The sequence below is a fragment of the Prinia subflava genome, chromosome Z (assembly GCF_021018805.1).
Source record: "Prinia subflava isolate CZ2003 ecotype Zambia chromosome Z, Cam_Psub_1.2, whole genome shotgun sequence".
Taxonomy (NCBI): domain Eukaryota; kingdom Metazoa; phylum Chordata; class Aves; order Passeriformes; family Cisticolidae; genus Prinia; species Prinia subflava.
In genome coordinates this window covers 49888873-49915524 of record NC_086283.1, presented here as the reverse complement: position 1 = coordinate 49915524, position 26652 = coordinate 49888873, and the positions used below count along the sequence as shown (strand labels likewise).

General features: G+C 41.6%; 2 protein-coding genes across 6 annotated transcripts in view; both read right to left on the bottom strand.

Moving 5' to 3' along the window:
• NTRK2 (neurotrophic receptor tyrosine kinase 2) overlaps positions 1–25415 on the bottom strand; it is a 196306-nt gene extending 170891 nt beyond the window's left edge. For 4 of the 5 annotated variants that reach the window (XM_063422391.1, XM_063422387.1, XM_063422388.1 and 1 more), the window contains exons 1-4: positions 25036–25259; positions 6552–6626; positions 6248–6319; positions 129–197 (exon numbers count right to left, since the gene is read on the bottom strand). In XM_063422391.1, coding sequence (XP_063278461.1) covers positions 129–197; positions 6248–6319; positions 6552–6626; positions 25036–25244 — 425 coding nt within the window. In that variant the 5' untranslated portion in view covers positions 25245–25259. Of the gene's footprint in view, positions 1–128; positions 198–6247; positions 6320–6551; positions 6627–25035 lie in introns of all 5 variants that reach the window. The other variant, XM_063422390.1, reaches the window with a different exon arrangement.
• Positions 25247–26439, bottom strand: LOC134564520 (uncharacterized). The gene is made up of 2 exons (XM_063423415.1): positions 26011–26439; positions 25247–25837 (listed from the first exon to the last, which is right to left on the bottom strand). Exons 1-2 carry the CDS (start codon positions 26437–26439, stop codon positions 25247–25249), a joined length of 1020 nt encoding a protein of 339 aa, XP_063279485.1.
• Positions 26440–26652: the final 213 nt, after the last annotated feature.

Sequence of the window (26652 nt, the reverse complement as noted above, 5' to 3'; positions counted from 1 at the left end):
GCTTTCTTTGGACTAGAAATGCATTTCTAATTCCTGATGGACCTCCACCTTCAAGAGAACAAACTTCGAAGTGTTATTCTTCCATTCCAGCCAAAAATAAACTCATATTTTAAGAAATGACAACTTACAGATCAGACAAACCCAGATGGCGAAAAGGCTTCTTGGACAAACTTGAGAGCTTGTTTCTGGATAAATTGCTATGGCAAAAGAGAAAAAATGCATTAATTAGAATTGCTTCTTTTTACACTAAAAATACAGTTTGTGTCTCTTGAAAAAGCAATGAAGAACTAGAACAAGCTCTAACAGTCCTTTGACTTCAGTCATAAAAGGGTAGTGTTCAGTCTTGCTTTATGGCTTGAAGGGTTCCAAGGGCTTGAATCCAGTCAGCATCTAATGTCAAATACATTCAAACTCAAACTCAACAGGGATCAATATTTTCACTTTTAGTACTTTGTCAATTGTAGAAAAGCAGCAGATTTAACTGTGTTTCAAAAAAGTATTTTGTAAAGTCCAGGTGTTAATTATATGCTCAATTAATTCATGTGAAATGGGTGTATCCCTTTCTTTGATGCTGCACCAAACTCTGTACTCATATAAGCCCTCCTCACATGCTAGCACACATCCACATCAGAGCTTTTTAGTTGTTCTTTTCAAATTGCATGTGCAATATGCACCCACAAGGAAGATCAAAAGGAAAACTGTAAAATGCCTGTATTGGGCTTTTTTATGTCAATTAAGCATTTACGGTTTCCAGTGGTAATTAAGTGAAAGGTCTTCTCCCATTATGCAGAGCAAAGAAATGTTGATCTGAGCCAGAAATACTCCTCCCTTCATAGGCTTACAAAATTGCTTTCTCCACCCCAAAGCAAAATAATGCTGTTCTTGCACAGTCTTATCAGTCTATGAATTAAAGATAGTGCGAGCAGTAAACTCTTTAACTGTCAGCAGTAAAGTGCAAATCAGTGTTATGAGCCAAAATACCATGAGTTTTATGTGGTATTATAAAGGTGCCATAGGGGCTCCACACTTAGCATTGCATTGAATCTAAAACCTGGGATTAAATATATTTTTTTTCTTTTTTTTTTTTTCTTCTTTTTTTTTTTTTTTCTTTTTTTTTTTTAAATCTGACTAAAGAACAGAGTGTTTATTTCCCAACTTTCAGTTGTTGATCTTTGAATACAAGATAATTTTCATGGAAATTACAAGCTGGATATTCTACAAATGTTTAGAACAGAATCAGAGAGATTATATTTATATCTCATCACTGATTCCTGCTGGTAAAGAAGAGCCTGAGGTTTACAAACTGATTGGCCCTTATGTGTGAGAGCAAAACACAGGAGCTACTATTTCATTAGTCAGGTGAACTGCACTGCCCTATGGCAGGTGCTGGTGGAAATGTCTCATGGACCCTGATCGGATAAATCAACATGAAAGCACGATTTATAACAGAAGTTGTGTTTAAGCAAACACCATCACTATGCATTTTTTTCCTAGTATGCATATGCTCTGTGTCTGGAGGTTGAATAAAAGAAGCTGGATCCTCATACTGACTGGGGTTTTTGCCTCCAACATGGAGCCACATCAAATCCCATCCCTCTATGGGAAACTCTTCACTCACCACACAGGAGAATCGCTCTTGTTCCCACACTGACAAGCAGCACAAATGGAGGCCCCTGTGGTATTGCTAGACAAGGCATGCACCTGCCTCTCTAACCTGCAGATCAAATAAACCCTGCCTTTCCCAAAAGACAACCAGGTATACAGTGGGCTTTACCTGCAGACCACTGCTATAAACTTATCAACTTAAGCAACACTTTGACAGTAAATTTAATTTTATGTATATATTTTTCACAAACTGAGCACTTTTTACTGACTACAGAGATGCCTACGGCAGTTTCCTTAATTCATGTTAAGTGAAAAAAATCACTCCCAGGTTTATTTTGAAGTAGTTAATGATCCCACTTCAACTTTCATGGAAAGGGAATATGAATTAATTCCCCAATTCAACTTCACATAAAAAGACCATGGCAACCAGCCCAAAGAAAATACATCTGAGATTCTAAAGGGTCTTCTTCTTATAGAAAAAAAAAGTCAAGCATAGGAGCCTGGCCCCTAAGCTAAATTTAAGGAGAGGACCCAGATTCAGTCAAAAGTGTGCTTGTATTTTACATGAAAATATCAAGCTCACTTTAAACTTTCTAGCCCTAAGTCAGCTAAAAGCAAACCAGTGGCAATATGAGTAGAACAAAACCAGACTGAGAAACCGCATAAAGGTTTACAGAGCTAGCAACACGGGCAGAGTTCTGTCACCTGTAGTGCTTCCGAAAAGGGGAGGCAAGAAAGAAGAGGAGGGAACAGATCTAAGGAGAACTGAGGGAAAGAGGTGACGACATGGCCATTTTGCTACACTCAGTCTCCCTCCACAGGCAACAGCCTGTTCTGCCTATGGCTGGAACCAGCCCTGAGAGCAAAACGGGGAAATCTGCAGCAAGGCTGATGTCAAATGGCTTCCTTTGGCTGCCTTACCTAAACCTGAAGAGTGTAGAGGTACAAACACATTTTAATACCTGGAGCTGTATATATACACTACACTCACAATCTACGATTCAGCAACGCACTTAGATGCAGGCTGGCACATAACAACTATTTTTTAAAGTTTTTGTAAATAGGCACTTGCTGTGAAATGTTTTCACATATAAAGGCACTGACAGTATACCATGCATGTGTATTACACATGTCCATTAAATTACTCTTGGCAGCAGACAAGCTTATAAACAACAGCACTACTAAAATGAGACTGTTGGCTAACTTGAGCCTATGGGCAGTAAAAACATCAAAATTAGATGAGCAAGGCTATTAATTACACTTTAATAGCCTCTATTAGAATATTTATTTTCCTGTTGTTTGTCATTACTCAAATCTTCTCATGATAGATAATTTTGGAAAGATACCTGGGCTACATAAGCTTTCCCAAGAAAATAAGGAAATGACAAAAAAGGGCTTGAGAAAATGTGTGTTAATAAGTTTCTTTTAAACTGATATTCTTGTATGATTCATAAAATGTATACTACTTTTATATAATATAGCTCCTTAACTACATCAAAAGATTTTTCACAGAACAAAAAAGAAAGCTGTATCATAGTATAGTATCACAGCAAAATTAATGCTTACACAGTTACATCAATCTTCAGAAAAATGCTTTTTGTTTTCTTTATGGGGTAGTAAAAAAATTGTTTCCAAATAAAATGTAATACTTCTCAAAGACCTGTACTCATAGATTGCCCTTGCAAAATAAAATTCCTTTAGCTCTTAATAGTTTTCACTGTCCCAACCACAACAGGAGCTATACTCCCTTCATAGGCAGTCAACAGGATTTTTATTGCTGATGACAACAAGCCATGATTCACCGGGGCTTTCAGAAACATTTTAGTGTGCATAATGACTTGCCAAAGAAAACAAACAAATGTATTTTGCAGGGATAACAGATCTGCCTTGGTAAAAAATACCTTCATACTTACTGCTTTGTTCTGTGCATCCAGAGCAGCTGGTGCCGCTTAATATTTTCCTTCTTATCTGGGCTTATCCTGTGTCTGCCAACATAACTAAATCCCCACCAAAAGAAAATAGTTCAAGACTGGATAAGCTCCTGGTCCATAATGTAAGTATTCTGTATCAAGAATTCATCTGTATCAACTGAACAGATGTCAAGTCAGTCTAATTTGTTTCTAACAAGGAGCTTCATGAGTTACAGCTCTACCAAAGTCTGCTTACCAGCAAAGATGTACTGCCAGTTTGACTGCATGCTCAAATGAAGCGCCTCCTATGGCTGAAACACTTTAAAGGCATCTTATCCACGTGGGTTCTGTAAAGCCTAGCAGCTCACATATGTACAGTGATACTTTCCCCTTAAGTGGTAGCTTTGATACGGTGTCTCTGCTCTGTTCAATGATCAGTTTTCTGAAAATTTGTTTACCTGTGTATGTTTTGGTGACAAGCAAACACTGGACACAGACACATTTTGTGACTACACGAAACCCATTTCCCTAAGGCAACAGGCAAACAAGCCTCTCAAAAGCATCATACCAGTTATTGTACCTTCTGTGGTGTCTACAGGTTCAGACAGCTGGGAAGGTCTTCCAAAATTCTATTTATGTTTCTCCAAACTGAACCCATTATTTCTCACACTGTATCATGGTCATGGAGAGAACTGATTGCTTTCCTTGTCATATTTACTCTTCTTTTAAAGATAAGATGAGTACAGAAGCAAAGAGTCATAGAATAGTTTGGATTGGAAGGGACCTTTAAAGGTGATCTAGTTCCAACTCTCCAACATCTTCAACTACACTAGCTTGCACACAGGCCTGTCTAATCTAACTCGGAATGCTTCTAGGCTGGGGCATCCATCATGTCTCTGGGCAACCTGTGCCAGTGTTTCATCACCCTTACTGTAAAGAAACTTCTTCCTTATACTAATCTAAATCAACCCTCCTTGATTTTCAAATCACTATTCTTTGTCCTATTGCAATGATGTAAGTTCCTTTTCAATCATCTCTTTATTGCACAGAACATATTGCCCAGGCTCTGAGCCTCCTTATATTATTTGCTTTACAAGCTCCTTATGGCTCCACTGCTCTTCTCTGTAGCATCTTTCAAGATGAGTAGATTTGGTTCCTGATCTATACACAGTATTCCAATAGATTCCCTCACAGCAGCTAATGGTACAGGGAAGATGTAAAAATGTAACACAATATTCCTTTTGATCCCAGACTTGAATTTGCTTTGTTCTGCCTCATTGCACAGAGACAGAATCTCACTTCTCTCCCAACAGAGTCCCGAAATCTTTCTCTGCAAATATTCACATTCTATTGCATACTTCCACAGACAGTGCCCATGCACTTAGTTGGCTTTATGGAACGTCATAGTTTACAGCCATAATTCACTGAGCAACTGTTACACAGGCAAACACTTGAATTTACTCTAGAACATACTTTCCTTATATACCAACTGATTACAGTAAAATGACTTTATTAATGACTATATGAAGTAATATAAATTTCACAAGCTTACAAGATCTGGTTCACACTCCTCTGGTGACTGTTCCTATTAAGGAGAGCAATTATTATCCAGGCAGAAATGAACATTCATGTCCACTTCCCTACAAAAATTAATTGCTGTTTTTTGGAAAACACAGGTCAGAAAGTGATTCCATCTCGTGAGCAAAGCAATCAAATCAAGTGGAACCTTGTGTTCTGTTCAACAGCTCTCTCCTTTTACAAGGAAGTATCTTACAAAGCCAAGGTTTGGCATTATGTCTTCCCTATCTCACTAAATAAAAGCAACGGGCTTGGTAAATGTTAATATATGTTAGTGTTCATTTATTGAAGAGGTATGGACTAAAGCACACACTTGGAATATTTGGCTAAAACAGGGTACTTGTGAGGAACTGAGCCACTCGCACGATCTCAGTGTTTTATGGGACTAGATCCACAGTTTGCCACGTAAGTAGAAAGTGAACTCTATGTCTGTCCCACTAAAAGGCATAAAAGTTGTAGAAAAATAACTTTATTCAGTTCAGTCTTTCCTAAATCTAAAGCATAACAAATCTAGGAAAACACATTCAAAAATCTGCACAGGTACAAATTCTGTTTCCTGTAACTCATGAACTACAAATCACATTTGGGTGCGAAAGCAACAATAGTCCTATATTCTCCTCTGGGTGCATTAGTTCTGATCTTGAGTGAGCTTTCAAAACTAATCACCCCTAGGACTTCAGTTCACAGTCATATCACAGTCTCTGGGCACATATACTGATCAAATTATATTCGATGTGCTCCATGCATGCATCTCCTCCACTGCTGCTGCTAAAATATGTTCAGCCCATCAAGTCAGACTAGAGACAGTCAAAACCATGTCACTGACTGTGATGCTCAGTGTGGACATCATATCCTCAAGAGACACACTCTTTGTGCTACATTACTTATCATGAAAGACTCAGCCGAAGTACATTGTTAGAGACAGGATAATGAACTGGATGGTCTTTTCACACATTAAGTTTTTATGATCTGCCAGTTCCTTACCATGTATATCTTATTTAAGGGCAATTAACAATAGAAGACCATTCTAAGTCTGTCTTGTTAAGATATTTTGTAATGAAGCAACTGGTAAGAGATAGAAATAAATTAACACTAAATAAATTAACATGAGTTGGGCAGTTTTGACTTAGAATGCAGACACTGTTCTTACTCACATGTATTGTAGGTTCACATTTTTCACAAACGCATGACGGGACACAAATCTTAGGCCTGAATCCACCACGGTCCTAGGAAAACAAATAAAACTGTTAGAATGTTTCATTTAAAATACAATGGAGAGAGAATGATAATATCTGTTAAAATAAGAGTTTGGATGAAATCTCTACAAGGCTCAGCTGCAATATTTACAACTTTGCTCAGTAACACACAAAGTTAGGCATGCAGTTTGATAAGGTCTCTACACACTTCTATAAAAGAAATACAGAAAAAATGGCTGTATAAAATGTATCCCATACTCACAGATTTTTAAGTCCGACATAAAATCCAACCTCATTGTCGTTGATACTTTCCAAATTTGGCTGGTTTGCGATGTAACTGTTGAAAAAGCAAAACAGAAAGAAGTAAGTGGATCCTTCTATGACTTTGTTCAGAAATCATGCACTGATGTATGGAAGTTAGTTATGATTGCTGGCCTACTGCAATTCGTTCTAAGTCCTAATTAGGCCACCTGCAGAGTAAAAGTATTCCTTAAAATCTTCCTCATCATTTAAATGGTACTTTGTGGGACAAGGGAGTAGCTCATTTCTACACAGGGAAAATGAAGAAAGCTAGTCAACCTGAAGGCCAAATAAAGCTGTATTACAATGTCATCATTCTCCAAGACACATGTCCTTACCTCATGGGTTTAACAAAACAAAGGGGACAAGTTTAAAGGTGGTACTGCAATTATTGCCACTTACAGTGAGAGACAATTATACTTCCAATACTTGTCTTTTCCCTCAGGTTGTTAACTTAATCACTTTTTACACTTATTTTTTCCTCTGACACAAAGTAATTTCATAAATGTTCCTTTTTACAAGGCATGGCAATAGGAAAACTAAAAAAGAGAGACTGTACTTTATAATGTTATACACACAAGCAGAAATTAAGAGAAGAGAACCTGCTGTATCAGACTTAAGTACTGAATCCACTCATATATCCTTAATATCTGCCTAAAAGGATGTAGGCATGAAAGCCAGTCCTTTGTATTATGACCATGCGAGATCTATGAATACCCAGTGACATCCCACAGATAGGAAATTAAAATGTTCACAGCAAATGTATCATTACTTCTTCTACAGGAAGAAAAACATTCACACTGCAAACTATACAGTCCAGGAAGAAGAAAAACTGCATTTTTTCTGACATTATGGGCAGAAAAGTCCATCTGATTTAAGGAACGCCTTGCTAAAGAGTCCACACATTTCAAAATATAACCCCAGTCCCACAGAAACTTAAAGAGAGACTGACATGTGTTTTCACAAGCATCACAAACTAACCAAAGATGCATGTTCTCCTAAAATGAATGAGTATTTCTTAGTTAGAAGAAAACTTCTCTTTATTCTAAGCATTTTTTAGAATTTACTTAAAGGGAATTCTGGTGAATTAGTACGATGGTGCACTGCTCTTCCAAAAGCAATCCATGTACCTGAGCTGGTTGTGTTAAGAGAAATTCACTGCATTTCTAAATCCCAACGGAAGCCTGAGAATCCCATAAGTTGGGTTGGGCTCTCCTCCAAAGCTGCACTGCTGACTTGGGCTATGCTCTCGCCATGCACCAGGAAACGTAAAAAGTTTCCCCTAATGGCAGCCACTGTCCCTTGGCAAAAAGAAGGGCAGGAAAAAGACAATGCAAGATGCTAGATGGAACATATTACTACAGCATCATATGACATTGACTGCTCTGCAAGACTGTTCAGAATAAGAATTACACAGTGTACCCATTAGAAGGTAAGAGTCCTTTGTTTCTCATGTTTCCTTTCCTTAATTTTTAAGACAGCCTGATTTAGTATCCCCATATTTACAAATCTATTTTGTTTGGTTGGGTTTTTTGTGGATTGGTAAGTTTATGTATTTTGCCAAGTAACCATAATGAAAAAATAATATATAAAAATCTGTCAATTCCTTCATCTAAGAGTCCTGCAAGTTCATGAACATACTTCCTCTAAACATGGCCTGAAGAACTCACTCTTAAGTATCATCCATCTACTCTGCGAACTTGGACCTCATAATGCTAAAATAAAGTTATGTAAGAGGTTTCAAAGATACCTTCCCTCATTCTGTCCTCAGTTATCAAACAACAGAAATCCTGTCAAGGTCAAACAGAGATTGGGAAATCACATAAGAGCAGGAATTGAGGAAAATGGACAGTGAAACACAAAGTGTGAAGAGACTCAAAGAAAAGAAACAGAATAACCAGTTGCACTAGCTAAAAATTGGGCCATCAAAAAAACTCCAAACCTGACAAACACTGCCAAAATGCAGCTCTATCACTTAAACACATATAGGACCTATCCAACCCTGACATTGCAATTTTAATCACCCAAACATTTAACCAGGACCACTCACTACAAGAAACTGCAGAACTTGACATAACTTACAGTGTTGTATAAAAATGTTAGTGTATTACATCCTGTGTTAAGCCTCACTGTAAAATAGTTCAGCTTTGATGAAGCCAATGAAGCTTCACAATTTACATCAGACAAAAATTTTAGTATGAGCACACAATCTGTGTAAAAGGACTGGTATCACCCTTTTTATATAGATTATACTTTGGGAAGTACTAGTATGAGTCTGTGGTATTTTCTTTCTTTCTTTCTCTTATTGCATCCCTTAGAAGAAACCCAAAGTCGGGGAGAGCATGGCATTCTTTATTCTGAGCTGGTACTGCTTTCTCTAAAATGAATGATTTATAATTCCAGTTCCTAGCTGAAAGAACCAAAAGAAACCATTGCTTTTCCACAACCATACTGGTAGGGACATAGAAGAACTTTTGTCTAAGCGCAACTAACTCGATAACTGCTTTGCAATGCACTTGTAAAAACACTCTCCATACAGAGCACAACAGCAAAGCTAAGTTCACGCAGTTGGAAATCCTTGAAAAAAGAGTGGACAGATGTAATTTACCATAGGCAGGTCATGTCCTCTTACACGTCCTTACTCAACAAGTCTGTTTCAAGTTAAGCCTTTGCAGTTACGTCACAGCAATGAGAAAGGAAAGAGTAGAACGATGTAGCTGTACCCTATAGGGGGAAGTTGCTCTTTTGTTTAATTTAGAGGGAGATCTGAAATAAAACCTCTCCCTAACTAAAGTCTATTTTTACCTTCTTCACAACTACTTTACCTTGATGTTACTTATCATCAAACATTAATACTCTAAAAGCTTTGACTTGCAGTGGGCGACACAGAGAAATGTAATTTGCCTGCCTGCCCTTAAAAATATCCACCCTATTCTTTAACTGAATGTTTTTACTGTAGCACAGAAGAAAAACATACTGATTCACAGCTGGCTGAAGTCACGTGAAGAGTTTGGAAGCTCCCACTGCACACCACAGCAGTCTTACCCTGCCAGAACGTGGCTGGATAGCACCAGACAGAACACACATATCAGTTCACAAATACTGGCTGCTGCCTCTGATTCAAGCCCTTAGCTGCCTACAAAGATTTTTGCTTGATTGTACTATAGCATTCTGCATCTCCTTCAATGAGTAATCAGTAAACAATAATTGTCTTCAGAACTTTAATCTCCCCTTTGTAAACTACCGATTAATTCTAATAATGGCATTCAGAATCACACATTGCAACCTACAATAGTTCATCTCGCCACACTTCAGCAGCTACTGAATAGTGTCACACTAGTTCATACAGCTGGGAAAAAAAAAAGATTTTAAAATTAATAAGCACTCACTGGTGAAATGTTTCTGAACTTTGGGACAACTTTATATTCCAAGTTGTTTCTTCACTAAGTATTTAGGGTACAAAACCAGCACATTTCAGACACTGAACTGTCAGTAGATGAATTACCATTTAATGACAGGTCATGCATGTCCCTAGTCTAAGACTACTGTGAAAGCTACACGTTAACACTGAGAATTAAACATGGTAAACTTCCCTAGTGCCATATTTTCTTGCAAACTCAAATGTCATATCAAGTTCAACAAAAGGCAGGCTAAAACTTAAAGGCATTTTCAATAAACGTGAACTGATTCACTGTTATGCATTAGGATCACTTCGAATTTGTAAACTTGATACAATATTGATGAAACCTAGCATATTCAGCTGGGTTACATTTGTAGCCCCTCTGAAACCAAGTTTAAAATAATGCTGAAGTAGTACGAACTCAGTTGGAAAATGAAGCATGGAGCTACACAAGTTGCATATCAGGAATGTGAAGTTTCAGACAGATGTAAGCATCAATGCTGTAAACTCTGCTCAATCAAGAAATCTTTCTGCAAATGACCAAGCTTCCTCTCAAAAGGAAACTCCTAAAATGCAATGAGCATGATACACACACCCAAACCCACAGAGTATTCTACAGATATACAAGCTTACTCAAATTACTTTATTCTATTTTGCCTCCTTCATCTGGTACCATAAGCGCAAGACTTAACAAGGATAATTTTAGGAAACAGAACCTCTACTGCTAGAGGAGCATGCCATAACTCAGGAAAGATGCAGTGTATCGAGAACATCCATGGTGGACTTACCTACAGCTCAGAAATTTTACCAGTGCTTGACTCCTTCCTTGGCTGCCCAGTGTCTCCTGGCATATTCTGAGCAAATGCTGCAGTGTTTTGTTTGGGTTTTTTTAAACTGTGAATCACCCTGTATTTCACAAAGAGTGAAAAACTGGTTGCCACTATCACAGGTTCCCTAAGGGCTTTTTCCTCACATTTAGAGTATTTAACCACAAGTCACAGAAGACTTCAGGAAATAGCTCTCCCCATGCCAGTGCCATGGCCCGTGACAGCAGCTCTGGAGACAACACAGTCAGCTCCGGGATCTTTCTCTACAGACACAGGCATGCCCATTTTTTTGGCAAATCTTGCGCTACACACATCCCATACTCAGGTAGCGTATTGTCCAGGACAATCTGGAACTCAGCATCTCACAGGCAGGGTCAGAGATCAGTTAATTTAAAGCATTCCCTGTTGATTATGGCTGTGTCAACAGCGAGGAGACAACAGGCCCCAGACATTCTGCTCCACAACAGTATGCTCTTATCCAATTAGTAGCACATAGCTGCCATTGCAAATTGATTATCCAAAGCCGTCATCTCAAACAAATAGTGCCAACCCACCAGTTGAAGGCAGAAGAAAATGGGAATTCAGTGGAGATACCAATCTTGTTTTGGCATTGCAGGGGCAGATCCGTGCTCTTGCCTATGACTGCAACTGCCTGCAAACGGGAAGTCCATGGCTTTCCAGCCAACCTTAATTCCTGCTTTACAGCATGAAGGCAAAAGTAAAAATAAACGGATATGCCTGGAATGCAAAGTTCAAAGAAAGTTACTGTAAGGAAGGGAAAATAAAACATAACACACCCTTGGTCTTACTTATGTTTCTGGTTTGGCTTCAAGGTGTTGTTTTATTCTCTTCAGAAAACAGACTACCAAATCAAGAAAACTCTCAAGACATTTCATGCAGCTCTCCACATTTAAGATTTATGCTCTTGAGGAGCTCCACCTTCAGAATTACTTTCTTCCAAATGCATGCAGAGCTTATTTAAGTATTTTCTCCATTTAGAGACCTGTCCTCCCCTTTGAGATCCCCAAATTTGTACACTTGGTATTTCATCCAGACATGAATTTTTGATGTTTTTCCAGGAATACATGGCAGCTACAGATTCATTTTTCTTTAACAAAGATATTTTGGAAATGTCAATATACCTTTTTATTGTCAGAAGGCCGAACAATGACCTACTTATTCTAAAAGATATATCCTAATGTCTGACCTTATCTTCAAATCACATTTTCATCCCCTGTGTATGAAATAAACTATGCAGATTGCTAGGAAGAGGCTTAAACTCCCATACAGACCCTTTATAACATATATGCTAAGAATCACACAGTAAATTAACATACAAAAGGAGAGTAGTGAATGTGGCTTTCCATTATTTCTCAACAGAAGCAGTCATAAGATTAGTCTTTATGATTATTGTTGTTGATGATGATGTTATTATTTCCTTGCAAGGATGAAAGAGCATCTCAAAGGAATGAATAAATACAGACATATGTGACAGTTCTTTCTCCTGCAGAACCACCTAGTCTTCAAAAAGTAGTAATGCAAATACATTATTTTCAGCACTTCCATACACCATCTCTTTAGCTGTCACTGGCCTTGATGCAAATGAGAATAGAAAAACATTCCACATAGCTCAGTAAGATTTCAGACAAACATCCCTTATATGCATCTTTTTAAGTCCCTCAGTGAATCAAAACATTAAAGCTTCTTGGTTGCTGTCAAACCTTGGAATTCTCTCCCTTTCAGGCGTGTGTACTTAGACAGTGACTTTCTGGAGGAGATGTCTTAGGTAGCTTCACATCCTTCAGAATTTGATAGTACTTTTGACATAAATCAGTATCCCCCACAACAGTTTTTTTTTTCCTGTCTCTGAGTTCTGACATGTTCAGTATTCTTTGACTCTTTCACTCAACGTAAGACATTCCTTCTGAAATCTCCTTTGAAGTCAGTCTTCTTCCACATATACAATTCCCACTGTTTGACAGGAATATTTGGCTTTATTCAGTTTAAAATTACTGGCTACTAGAATATCGAATACTCCAATCAATCTGCTCTGGATCATCAAGATATCTATCAGCACCTGCTACCCTGTTTACTTTCTCATTCACTGCATGCAATGCACTTCATGCCAGGTACAAATCAAAAGGCAGTACTTCCAAGTGGCAGAGTAAAGATGCAAAACTTAAAGCCGTCTATCCAGGAAAATCCATCTATATCCTATTAGTACATTAAATCTGATGAAAATTTGACTCCTGACATGTCAAAAAAATCCCCCTTTCCATTAGCCAGCAAAAAAGTGTCTTTCTTCTGTTTTTATTTTAGTCTTGAGTGACTACATATGGTCATAACCTCTATCCCTTTTCTGTGCAATTATTACATGGAGAACCCAACAAGTAGATGTTTTCCTATTCTACAGATAATGCCATCTGCTGCCATGGTTCACAATTGGTTTTCTAGACTCCTTCCAAGGCTTGTGAAACATCTTCTGTAGCCCTGATCACAGATCTGTGTCTTCTCCAAGACACTCTTGTCTTTTAATGAAAAACATACATAAACAGAACTTCACGTTACTGAAATATTCCAGAAGGTTTATGGGTTGTCCTTTTCATGTTTAGCTACCTCTTTCCAGCACCAGAACAGGTTGCCAACTTCTGTATGTTGACACCAATCTTACCACTTAAATTTTGTCTATGCATTTTTCAGAGAGTATTCCAGCATCATTTGTATTACCTTTCAGAGGCATTCTTCACTGTTTCACATTTATGTACTCTTCACAGTTTCCTATTTCACTTTATCACATTTGCTTACATTACAGTATACTCCACTTTTCATTGTTGCTGGCCAATCTTTTGAATTCCTAGCTTCTTCCATTAGCATTATTCTACTTGAGGAATCCTGTTCTTCATTTAATATAAGTAGTTTCTTATTTGCACTGCATATATTAGCATAATGATGTGTTTATTACACTGTCTGCACAATTGTCAGAATCCAGAATATTTCTAATACTTGTGCTGACTGCCACATTGCTGCTACTGTTTCCTTTCTTGTACTTTCCACGTACCTGTACTAGGCCAGTTTGATTTTGAGCAAATTCTCTGCCACAATGGTACATTCAGACAACCATCCAGTGTCTTTGAGTCTTCTCTTTGTGTTTCTGTTTGTTCTGCTACGTGACATGTGCAATGCTCCTTCTAGAATATGATCAGCTTGTACTTAAAGCCCGCTCATGGCTGTATTTGTTGTAATACTTTTGAAGTATAAGGAAAATACACTCTTTTGTAAGCATTTATTTTAGTTATATAGTATATACTATATATATTACATATTATAATAATATATATTTTAAATTTTATACTTTATAGTTTCAAGCCTTAGATCACCTTCTCTACCATTTTACTTTAAAATTAAACTCTTAACCTGCAGGTACCTCTTTCACAAGGTGACATCATTAGCTAGTCTTCAAGCTTCTTCACTACTTCTGAAAAGCTGCCTTCTCCTCACCCCCACTATTTTCACAGCATTCTTCATCTACTTTTACAGCTTTTGGCCCTGTTGCTCCTTATGAGTAGAGTCGTACTTCCCTCATCCTCCAGCCTGTTTCTGCTTTCAGCATTCCTCCATCCTACACCTCCTTTACAGCAGTGTCCCTGGCCTAAGACATAGGTGGTGATAGTGTTCACCTGCAAATACAAGATGGATTGGTATTCTGATGATACCTCCAACTACTGTGACTCTCACCTCCTAAAAATTTCATTTTAGACACTCAGTGTGAAGAGCAACACTGCTACATATTAAATTGTTCATTAAAACTCATGAGAACATGTAGAAGTGCTCTAAAACAGGCGAAAAATCTGCATGTAACTATGCAACAGAAGGAACAACTGTCCTGTCTCAATGCAGACAGGAATGCCATGAAGAACTGGGAGAAATGTTCAGAGTAGGAAAAGAAGAGTCTTTCCTCCACCCACACCAACCTCTAGAGGCAAGTGGTATCTATTCCTGCACCTGTGCTACCTTCATATCCCCTAAATGACACAGGCTTCAGGCAACAAGACAGTCATAGCAAACAAACATGATCCAGGATTTGTGGTGATGTCTATAGCAGAAGCAGTATCTAGCATTAATATTTTCTACTTAGGTGCCTCGATGTCACATGGATTTGTGCCTATTCAAAATGTTTGTAATGTTGGAATTTTGTTATATTTATAAATAATGGCAAAAACGTCACCAGCCAATCAAGGGAGGCGATTGTTCCGCTTTATTCTGCACTGGCCACACCCTGAATACTGTGTGCAGTTTTGGGCATCACAGTATAAGAACATTAAATTATTACAGACCATCCAGAGGAATAAAGATGGTGAAGAGTCTTTAGGGGAAGCCATACAAGGAGCAGCTGAGGTCACTTGCTCTGTTCAGCCCGCAAAAGACTGGGACAGACCCCACTGCAATTACAACTTCCTTCCTCATGAGGGGAAGAGGAGGGGCAGACACTGATCTTTCCGCTCTGGTGACCAGTGACAGGACCTGAGGGAATGGCCTGAAGCTGTGTCAGGCGAGGTTTAGATGAGGTATTAGAAAAATGGTTTTCCCCCAGTGGGTGGTTGGGCATGGAACAGCTCTCCAGGGCAGTGGTCACAGCACCAACCTGACAAGAGTTCAGTACCATTTGGACAACGCTCTCAGGCACGTGGAGTGACTCTTGGGAATGGTGCTGTGCAGGGCCAGGGCTGGACTCAATGATCCTTGAAGGTACCTTCCAGTTCAGCTTATTCTGTGATTCCTTGAGATTCCCTAATTTATTACCACTCTAAACTTAAAATTCTTAAAACATATGCTTATGCACATTACACAGTTTGACCCACAGAGTCAACACAACTGCTCCCAGCTGCAGGGTACACTATACATGTTCACCAGGTGAAGATCACTGTACGCATAATGTGTTCCAAAACCTGTTTCTAACACTTAGAGGAGGCAAGACAGAGAATAGGAAATGAATATGCAATAGAGTGTTTACTCACCTTATGCGTGGAAAAAGACAAGACAAGACAAAAAAAAAAAAAAAAAAAAAAAAAAAAAAAAAAAAAAAAAAAGACATCTTTTTATGAGGTTGAGGACCACAGATTTGGAGGAAATGCTGGGCATCTGGGGTACCAGAATCAATTTCTTCCACTCTCTAAGGAAATATCATTCCAGTCTCTCAGAAGATACCATATTTACAAAACCATCTGAAAGAGGGCAATCTCCACCTTACCTGTTTGTGCTGTTCTCATTTTTGCTGTAATTGAACACTCAGTGAAGCAGGAGCAAGATCCAGCTGTCTCACTACACGAATAAGCTTCTTAGCCAAACAGATTGTCCTGCTCTCTGACCCAAAAGCACATTTGAATATTCTATGCCAAGGAAGGCAAATCAGACAGAAAGAACCAAGGCAAGCCCACATCTGTACACCATACAGGACCAGCAGTTAAGATGCTGACATGCAAGACCTTGGTTCAGACCCATGCTCTGCTTCTAGCAGAGCAGCTCTTCACATGCATGCTGAAATGGTTCACCTAGGACCACAAAATCAGTTTACTCCACAGTATGACTCTGCTTGCTAAAAGGAAGGTCCTGCTTTTGCCCCTCACCCCAGTGAACACAGTCCTCAAGTGTTTTCTTAACAGTCAGCGGAGATGGAAGGGGATGACTACATGGGGTAATTTGCAGTGGGAACCTCATTTAGCCTCCTGAATCACTTTCTAGAAGAAGCACGTTCTCCATTGTGGAGAGTAGCCAGTTGAGTTAAGTGCCTTCACTACACATTTAGTAAGGAGCCGCCAGATTTTAAATGCCAAAGCCCGAGACAGTCCCAGAAATTATCAGTAGGTCCAGTGCAGGACACCCAGAGCACATGCTGTGGAAAGGTCTCCCAGTCCATGCCCAGTAAGCCTGACGTGCCCAGTATGTGCACATGATTTATCCACATATGCTTGCCATGCTGTCTGGCATTCAGAAAACAGGATGGTTGTTGCAAAAGAATGGGAAGTCACACCCTATGCACTCTTCACATGCACCTTACTGTGCAGTGTGGGGGAGCCGTGCTCCACAAGATACCTGCTGAACACAGCCTTACCTAGTTTTACAGGCATGGTTAGGGAACTAAAAAGGTAAAACTAATTTCATTTACATCTAAAACGGGAAGATTTGTTTTGGCTTACCTGTCAAAACAAGAGGAAAAATAGGTAACTTTCCCAACCTCAGCTACAGCTCTGTGGACAGATCCTTCCATAAGGAGCCCAGAAGTGTTGCCATTTCACTGTTGTCTGTTTCAGCAATAGATTACTTAACTTTGATTAATGTGTTGCCTTTCTTTTATTTGTACATCAGACAGCTGTATACGATGAACCATGAACCTCTATGAATCCATAGCAGGAGCCACAACTTTTTTTTGCACGAGGAGGTTAATTCCAAAGCAAAGTCATATAAAACACTGTAAAAGGCTCATTCCTGAAATACTCAATCTTAGCTTCCACTGACTTCAACATATTTAGTATTCATACAGAACAAAAACATGAAAGGCAAAAAAACCTGCAAGTCAAAACCACATCAAGTAGTCAAGCAATGAGCCTCATCTCTTCCAAACTCAAAAATAGCAGGAAAATGCCTGAATGAAGGATCATTTCATCCTTCACATATGTATTCTAAACTATGCTGGTGCAACACTAACTCCATCCATTTTTGTCACTGACTTTGCATAGGCCAGAACTCCAGCCTCAGCTTCCCTGTAAAAAAAAGGCATCTAACTGCCTTGCAAGATTAGGACTAGTTTGCTTTAGCAAAGTAAAGTTACACCACTCAAAGATTAGTACCTCTCAAAGTGCCTCTGAAAATACCTTGGACACCTTTGGCCTGCTTCCTTCCATTTTATCTTACTTCTGAAAAAAAAAATCTCATTACTTCAGGCTTTGTCTAGGAAAAAAAGAATACTGACCTGAAACCTGATCTCCAAGAATTTATCCTAACAATGACAACACAACACAGAAACCTATATGGCTGAACTGGTATTAAAAATATTGACATTTCAGCTATAGCCTCTGTCAGTGATCAACACTCAATACAGGTAATTTTCTTACAAGAAAGTAATAAAAAATAAATGCAGAATTTCCATGATGTAGCTCCTTTCCAGTAAGTCAACTACAGTTGTGCAATAAGATCATGAGATGATTGCGGAGTTCAGCACCTTGCATGGAGGAAGCAGGGCAGCAAGTGAGATTTAAATCCAGGATTTCAGGAGAGATAACTTTAGCCCCTTCAAGGATCTTCTTGGAAGAATCCCTTGGGAACAGGCCCTGCAGAGGAGAGGGGTCCAAGAGAGCTGGTCAATAAATATTCAAGCATCATCTCCTCCAGGCTCAAGACCAGTGCATCCTGACGAGTAAGAAATGGAGCAAAGAGGGCAAGACAGCTACATGGATGAGCAAAAAACTCCTGTCAAATGTGAGGCCCAAGCAGGAGATACACAGGAAGTGAAAGAAGCAACAGGACACTTGGAACAAATAAAAATATGTTGTCCTGATAGAATGCATTCACAAGTGCTGAGGAAGCTGGCAGACACCACAGTTGGGCTGCTTGCAGTTGTCTTGGAACAGTCATGGCAATCAGGAGAGGTGTCTTAGCACTGGAAGAAAGTAAATGTCACCCCAGTCTTCAAAATGGGCAAAAAGGAGGACCTAGAGAACTACTGGCCAGCCAGCCCCTGCTTGATCCCTGGAAAGATGGAGTGCCTCATTCTGGAGGCTGTCTTTATCCACACGGATGTCAAGAAGGTGATCAGAATTAGTCAGCATGGCTTCAGCAAAGGGGAACCATACCTGACCAACCTAATTGCTTTCCATGATGGGACAACTACCTGGATGGATGAGGGGAAAGCAGTGGCTATTGTCTACTTTGACTTCAGCAAGGCTTTAGATCCTGTCTCACATGATATCTTCATAGGCAAGTTCAGAAGTACAACCTAGACATGGGGAAAGTGAGCTGGATTGAGAACTGGCTGAATGGCAGATCCCAAATAGCTGCAATCAGTGGCACAAGATCCAGCTGGAGGCTCATCACAAGTAGTGTCCCCCGAGGGTCTAAACTGGGCCCAGTGTTGTTTAATCTGTTCAGCAGTGGTTTGGACAAAGGGACAGATGCCTCCTAAACAGGTCACTGATAACACAAGGCTGGAGCATTGGCCAATACCCCAGAGTGCAGCCTTGACAGGATGGAGAGATGGGCAGAGGAAAACTGCCTGAAATTCAACAAAGGCAAAAGCAGGGTCTGGCATTCCACTGTGGAGGAATAACCCCAGGCACCAGCACAGGATGAGGCTGATCTGCTGGGAAGCAGCTTTGTGGGGAAGGACCTGGGGGTCCTGGTGGACATGAGCCAGCAGTGTGTCCTGGTGGCCAAGAATGTTGTCCTGGGGTGCATCAGGAAGAGCACTGCCAGCAGGACAAGGGGGATGATCTTGTCCTACTCAGCCCTAGTGAGGCACCTCTGGAGTGCTGTGTCCAGTTCTGGGCTCCTCAGGACAAGAGTGGCATGGACCTCCTGGGGGAGACCAGCTATGAAGATAATTAAGGGACTGAAGCATCTCCTATACACAGAAAGGTGGAGGAAGCCAGGCCTGTTCAGCCTTGAGAGGAGATCATTCAGAGGTGATCTTGATGTACAGAAGTATCTAAAGAACCATGTCAACAGGACAGAACCACGCTCTCCCTGGTGGTGCTGAGCAATGGCAGTGGGCAGAACCTGATGCACAGGAAGGCCCACCTGAACATGAAGAAGAACTTCTTTAGTATGCAGGTGACTAGGAACAGATTGCCTGGAGTGATTGTGTAGTCCCCCTCACTAGAGATAGTCAAGAACCATCTGGATACAATGCTGTGCCATGTCCCGTGGTAGACTGTTTTTCAGGAGGGGGGTTGGACCAGATGACACTACCAGTGGTCCCTTTCAACATGACCCATTCTGTGATCCTGTGATACTATAATATCATATTTAATAGTAGCTATGTAAAAACACAGAATCTCCATACACGCAGTAGTTTGGTTTCAGAACAGGCAGTAGTTTGGTTTACCTTTTGCAGTTTCTGAAAACAGAGGTTCACAATCAACCAGGAATTAAGATGCATCCCAATTATATATGATCATATATAATTTAACAGCAGTGATGTACTACATACATCTGGATGAAGAGATCTTCAAAACATAACAGCATCCTGTATAAAAGCATATTCACAACCCAAGCAGTAGAAGGTTTCAAACCTCTATGGATTTATCTCTCCATTTGAAATGCATGTAAATTAGTGAATTTATACAATCTGCTTTGTTTTTGAAAGGACAGTTTTTAAAAAGCAGTTTTTCAGAGTTAAGAAGCTAAATATACATCTGACATCAACAACACATGGAAGGAGTTTCAGAGTTCTTTATTCTATTACCTGCTACCTGCTCGGACAACGATATCTGGATGACCACATTAAGGGCCATAATCTCAGACATTTGTGTAGTGACAGATGACAAACATGGGAGAAAGAGAACTGCAATCAAAAACAAAATTAAAAAAAAAAAAAAAGAAAGAGAGATCTAGAGAGACAAGGGATCCCTCTTTACTTTAAAATAAAAAACAAAATGGAGAAATCAGGCCCATGTTCAGTTACGTAAAATTTTTGCTCTACAGTGATTAGAGATCCAGAATATTGCTGTTACACTTGTCAGCATAAAAATAATGGAGAAAAAATAGCATCTGAGAAATCTGGAAAATGCCATCCTAAAGATATCACAGGCTGCACTGCCAAGTCCTATTTCTCATTAGTATGGAAAAAAGATGGAAGTTTCGTGAAAAAATGTGTTCAAGACCAAATCTTTCATTTCAGTATATACACCCCAAACCTCTCTCAAAACTCTTGAGTGACCAAAGACATTGAGGGAGAGACAGTGTTCCTGCCACCCTGCCCAACACTGACTGCCTCCTGAAGGATGATGCTCTCTGCCAGCCTCATGAGCTGTTTTGTCTCACTGATTGAGACAGCCTCAGTGGAAACCCTCGGGTGCCCCATCAGTCCTCACAAACCAGAAGGGCAACGTCTAGAACAAGATATACCAAAGGTTCCCTGGGAGCAAAAAAAAGAACATACACAAAATTCAATGCTTTGTTATCCTGGAGTATTTTTAGAGTCTAGAAATTACAAAACTGATTTTTACAGTGCTTACTTTTAATTCACCTTAACCAATTACCAGATCTTTAAAGGCAGTTAAAAAAAAAAAAAAAAAAAAAAAAAAGGACAGATTCCTAAAGGAAGCCATTACATCACTACTGTCCAAAATGCCTTTAATAATTTGTAGCCTGGTGCCTCATGTTTTATTATACAATTCCAAGTCACCAGAAATAACTTCTCAATCTAGCCAAGTCATGCAGTGATGCACAGTGAGAAGTTGCTTTGAGGAGGAAGGGGCTAGAGGCTGAGGAGCCTTGTAGACAGCTTTATATGACATTAAATCTACAACAGTCTCAAAATCTAGAATAAAAATGACTCAAAATACCAACAGCTCTGAGCGTCAATGAATTTAAACATGTCCTTTTTTTTAGCACAAGCTCACATGACTTGTTAAATAATTTACTCTATAAATTACTTATCCTGTCTTACTTATTAACAATTCTAGAGTGCTTTATGTAACTGCATTAGAAATTTATTGTGGTTTTGAAATGTACGCAATACACAATCACCTCTCTTTTAATAGGCAAGAGCTTAAAAGTCACCTACTATTTTGTTGGCAAGCAGCTCTTCCTGAAAAACACCAATTAATTTCAAACCTCATTCACCTGAATAATCATAAGTAAACATATTAATGACTTGATAGCAGAACTGTGAAGCTAGGCCAGGAGTATACTTGTACTGCAAGATTACACTTCTAAATCAAAGTCTTTGAAGACTCATGTACACTGAGAAACAAGAGCAATACATTTTCCTTAATAAGAAAATATTACGCTGGTCCTTTTACAAGAAGTCTTTACTACTCTAAAAATTTCTCAATTACTATCCTACTAACATTTTTGCATGAGTGATCTTGGCAAGGCCTACTTATTTGCCATTGTGTCTGCAATGCATGGATTTTACAAAACTGATAAAATCATTTTGGTTTTGTCACTCTTGGTCCTTGGCTTTTAATGTATCAATGACTGATACTATTTATGCTAATGCAGGATCTCAATCTGGAGTTCAATTTATCTCCAATAATACCAAAGTGACCAAACAATTATTACGAGTACAGTCTGTTATGATAAGCACCTGGTACTTGCTTTCCAGATAAAGACCAGCACATATTATCACATTAACCAACTGGGCAAATCTAAAATCAGTCTTACTTACCATAGTAGAAAACTATGCAAAAACAGCCAGGAAGGGAAAGAGTGAGAGAGATGACTAAGAAACAGTAGGCATTAATACTCTTCTACCCTCCCACACCAAGTTTCAGCAGCTGGCCTTCATAGGGCTGATGGAGAAGGACCCGCTCCATAGATTTGGATGCTGGATCTGAGCAGGAATCAAGAAATAGCTGGACTGGGACAAGACTGCTTATAAACTCTAAAGCACAACCCACCTGTGGACCAAAACAGAGGTGAAGCACCTGGGTGTTCAGTGGTGGAGGCTGCCAGATACATGGTACCTCATCTCTGTTATGCCTGCTGCACCATGCCATCCTTTTCTGTCTCTTAAAGCCAAGTGGAAAACCCTGTCTGCCCACTCACATTCTGCCTGCTCAGTGCCATCCACCTGGCCCACAGCAAATCCTCTGCACCACCATGGGCTTCACATACACACCCTGACCATACAGTTATGCCAGTGCCTGCGGCTGGGGTAAGGACTGAACTCAGGACCCATGTCCCAGCTGGCAGTGGATGTTTTGCCTAGGACTGCAGGATCCACTGCTGTCAAGACCAGAACATAACCAACAAGTAAAGGACTGATTTCAACAGATACTCAGGAAATACATGCAAATAAATTCTTCAAATTAATTGTCTTATACTTTTCACATGTTATTTGTACCAAGAGTAATTCCACCAGAGACCAACGGAATGTATCTGCAGAGCACATAAAAGAAGAACCAGGCCTGAAGCTACACAAGAGAAATGCAACACTTCAGTCTCTTAAACCTGTTTCTTAGCTAGAATTAGTCAAGATCTGTGGTGTTAAGAACAGTTGGACAATCTGTACCTACTGTATTAGAACTGCCTCTGTACGTATTTAGTGTTTACCGAGCTCACACAATGAAATAACATGACAGCTACTGCAGTTCAATTTTTTAAATTAGTCTATAAACTAATTAAAGGGTCCCTGTGTTTTATGTTAAAAGCACGCATGAAAAGACTATCTTAAATACGTGCAACAGCATCTCCTGAGAAATCCATGACTCAAAATTATTTTTAGATCACCAAACACAACAACGTGCAGTGTCACAGAATGATACAGTAAAAACCAAAAAGAACTGTACAGACAATGATGGTCAAAAAACCCAGAAAAATTAAAGCCAAAGGTATCAATGCAAAATGACTAGATATGTTTTAAGTTTATCATGAAAGAAAACATATTTACAATATGTGTTTTCTATTCTGGCCTTTCAAAACAGAAAATAAATTTTAGAGGAAAATTGCTCTGCTACTTCTGAATAGAATGCACTGGATAAAATACTTCCAAAGCCTATAAAAATTATCACAGATGCACAGCTCAAAATATTTTTTTTTTCTATTTAAGCAATCTACAGAATACACAAATATCTGAGTCAATAACAGTTATAATTCAGAAAGACCATTTCTTTAGCACAGGTCCTAAAAAATTTCAGAAAGGCAGGCCATACATGAGTAATAGAAATTAATGCCTCCAAGCTTTTCCCTCAAGCACATGCAGGGAAATGCAGCAAATTGACTTCAACAAACTGCAGGAATGTAGCCCAAAGGCTGTAATTTAATCTAAATTCACACTGTATTTCACAGCACTTTTTTATTTCTTCTAAAAGACACTGAAAAACAGAAGAAGGATGGAGAATACAAATAGTGAAAAATCTGTTTAGATTTGAGGCAAATATGGTGGTGAAATGCCACAGAAAGCAATTCAAAAACAGGGGTAGGGAAATATGAACAAAATAGCTTAAGAAGGTCTTTTTTCCTGAGATCTATCATCTACATATCCAGCATCCAAAATTTCTAGCTCTGCAAGAGGTCTTCTTAGGCAATATACATGAATGCCATGGTGCTCTGCCCTGTGAAACGATGCAGGATTTAACACAACCTACAGAACTCCCTCACCTGCCTTCGAGACCAACAAGAATAGAAGCACCACACAGGAATGAGAGGAAAAAACTTTTTTATTAGGGTTCTCTAATTCCCTCCCAATTGCTGATAAGCAGCACTATGTTCATTCCTCTGCAGATTTTGTATTTTTTCTTTCCAACCACCTCCACTGAGAAGGTCAAAGCAGGTTCGCATTCCTATGGTTAGGGCATGAAAGGCAGTTGGCTGTCACTTTCTGCCGCATCTCTTCCCTTACTTTTTTTTTGGGTTTTGGTTGGGGGGGTTTTGGGTTGGTTTTTTTGGGGGCGGGGGGGCGGGGCGGGGGGAGAAGGGGGGTTGTTTTTTGTACGAAAACGAAACAGGAGAAATCTGGAGCGAAGGGGAAGCCACCCACCAAAACTCCCAGTTCGCAGCGATAAACGGAGGGAACGAAAGAAAAAAAAAAAAAAAAAAAAAAAAAAAAAAGAGAGAGAGAGAGAGAAAGAAAAAGAAACAAAAAAAGAAAAAGAAAAAAAACCCCTCCGTTTCATACCTGCTACCGCCGCAGAGGTGCGGGCTGAGCGGTGCGCAACCCCCGGCAGCAGCTGGGGCAAGGGTCGGAGGCGAAGCCCCAGCCCCGTCCCGCTCCCCGGCTGCCCCGCGGTCCCGCCGCAGCCGGCGCCGACCCCCGCCCCGGTCCCCGCGACCTGCATCGCGAACAATTAGGATTCATCATCTAAACGGGCTGGCAGCAGCAGCTCTGGTAAGCAGCGTCCAAATAAAATCACACGGGGTTTTTCGGCTTCGAGCCACCGCATCTGCCCGCCCGCGGAGCCAGTGCCTCTAGGCTGGGTCAGTTCCCCGCCGCCCCCGCCCGCAGCCTCCCCCGGCCGCTCCGGCCCGTCGCGCCCGCGCCCGGCCCCGGCCGTACTCACATCTCGGTCACATTGTCGCCCTCGGCGCTCCTCTGCGGCACGGGGAAGGAGGCGATGCCCGGCGACGATCCCGTGCACCAGATCCGCCAGGAACTGCACCCGCAGGACGCGGGGCAGCTCAGCGCACCCGGCCAGCAGCCCAGCACCAGGCAGCACAAGCCCCACAGCCGCGCCAGGCCGGGCCCCGGCCTCCGCCGCCAGGACACCATGCTCACTTCAGCACTGCCCCGACGGCCTCCTCCTGCTCCCGCCGCCGCCGCCGCCGGGGCGCACGGCCGGAGGGTGCGCAGCCTTCCGCGCCGCGGGCGGGCACGCCGCGGCCGGGGCTCACATGGGCGCGCCGCAGCCGCAGCCGCAGCCACGGGCGCCCCGCGGCGCTGACGGCCGCGGGCGCTGCGCGGGGCGGCGCAGCCGGAGCCGGGCGCCGCGGCGGGCAGCGGCGAGCGGGGCCTCCGGCGCGGCACCTGCCCCTGGCCCCGCGGGCGGACAGCGGCACCGCCTGCCCCCGCGGCTGCTGCCGATGATGCTGCAAAACGCGCGGGGCGGCGGGGGCAGGTGGCGGAGGCTGCGCTCCTCTCTGCGGGGGCTCGGGCGGCCGCTGCCCGCCGGAGGGACGGCGAGGGAGGCGCAGCGAGCGGCGGCGGGGCTCAGAGCTCCGCGCTCGCCCCTTTACGCACCGTCTCCTCCTCCCTCCAGCTGATAATAAAGCAGCTCCGGCTCCTGCTCCAGCCCAAGACGGGGAGCTGCCGGCAAAGTGACGTGGGGCTGACGCAGAGAGGGGCAGAAACTCCACAAAATGAGCCTGAAATAAAAATGAAGAAAAAAAAAGAAAAAAAAAAAGACAAGGAAGGGAGGAGGGGGGAGCGGGGGGAAAGGGTGGGTGCCGAAGAGCAGATACCAATAGGCAGCTTGCACTTGAGTTTTCAGCCTCGCACGTACATGTACACACACACTCTCTCATAGAAGCGTACACACACCCCGCGATGGGCAGCGCTCCGCCGCTTGTGCGGGCTGTATGCCCCGCCGGGCGGACGGAAGCACCGCGCCGAGAGGCACCTGGCATGCCCGCCAGGGCGGGAGCTCGCCACCGAGCGATAAACGGGGATGGCGCGAGAACGCCGGGAGGCGACGGATGAGCCACCCTAAAACGCCTTGCTTTCCCCTTGACACCTCCGCGGTCAGGGCTGCTTTTCGTTTCTCTTCCCCCACCCCCGGCTGCGGGTTTCCGCAGCGCTGCCGGCGCTCCGGATCGCGCCGCAGTGCCCCGCGCTGGGCGCTCCGCAGGCGCCACCGCGCGTCCGCCGCCGCCGTGCACCGCGGGGCCCGCGGCCGCCCCGCCGAGCGCCTGGCCCCGCGGGGACGACAAGCTGCGCGCCACAAGGAGAAGTTATCATTTCCCCACATCGAGGCTGAACGGCGCACGTGTGTCGCGTATCCGCAGGTGCAAAGAGCACCCGATCCGGGATGCTATTCCCTTCCCGTTTCTGAGATTCTTGCTTCTGTCCTGGCACATGACAGGTAGTCCTTCATCTGTGATGACAGGTTCTTCACTTACCACCTTATCACTAAGAATAAAGATGTTGATGGTCCTTTCTTACCTAATTACCCCAGCTGAGT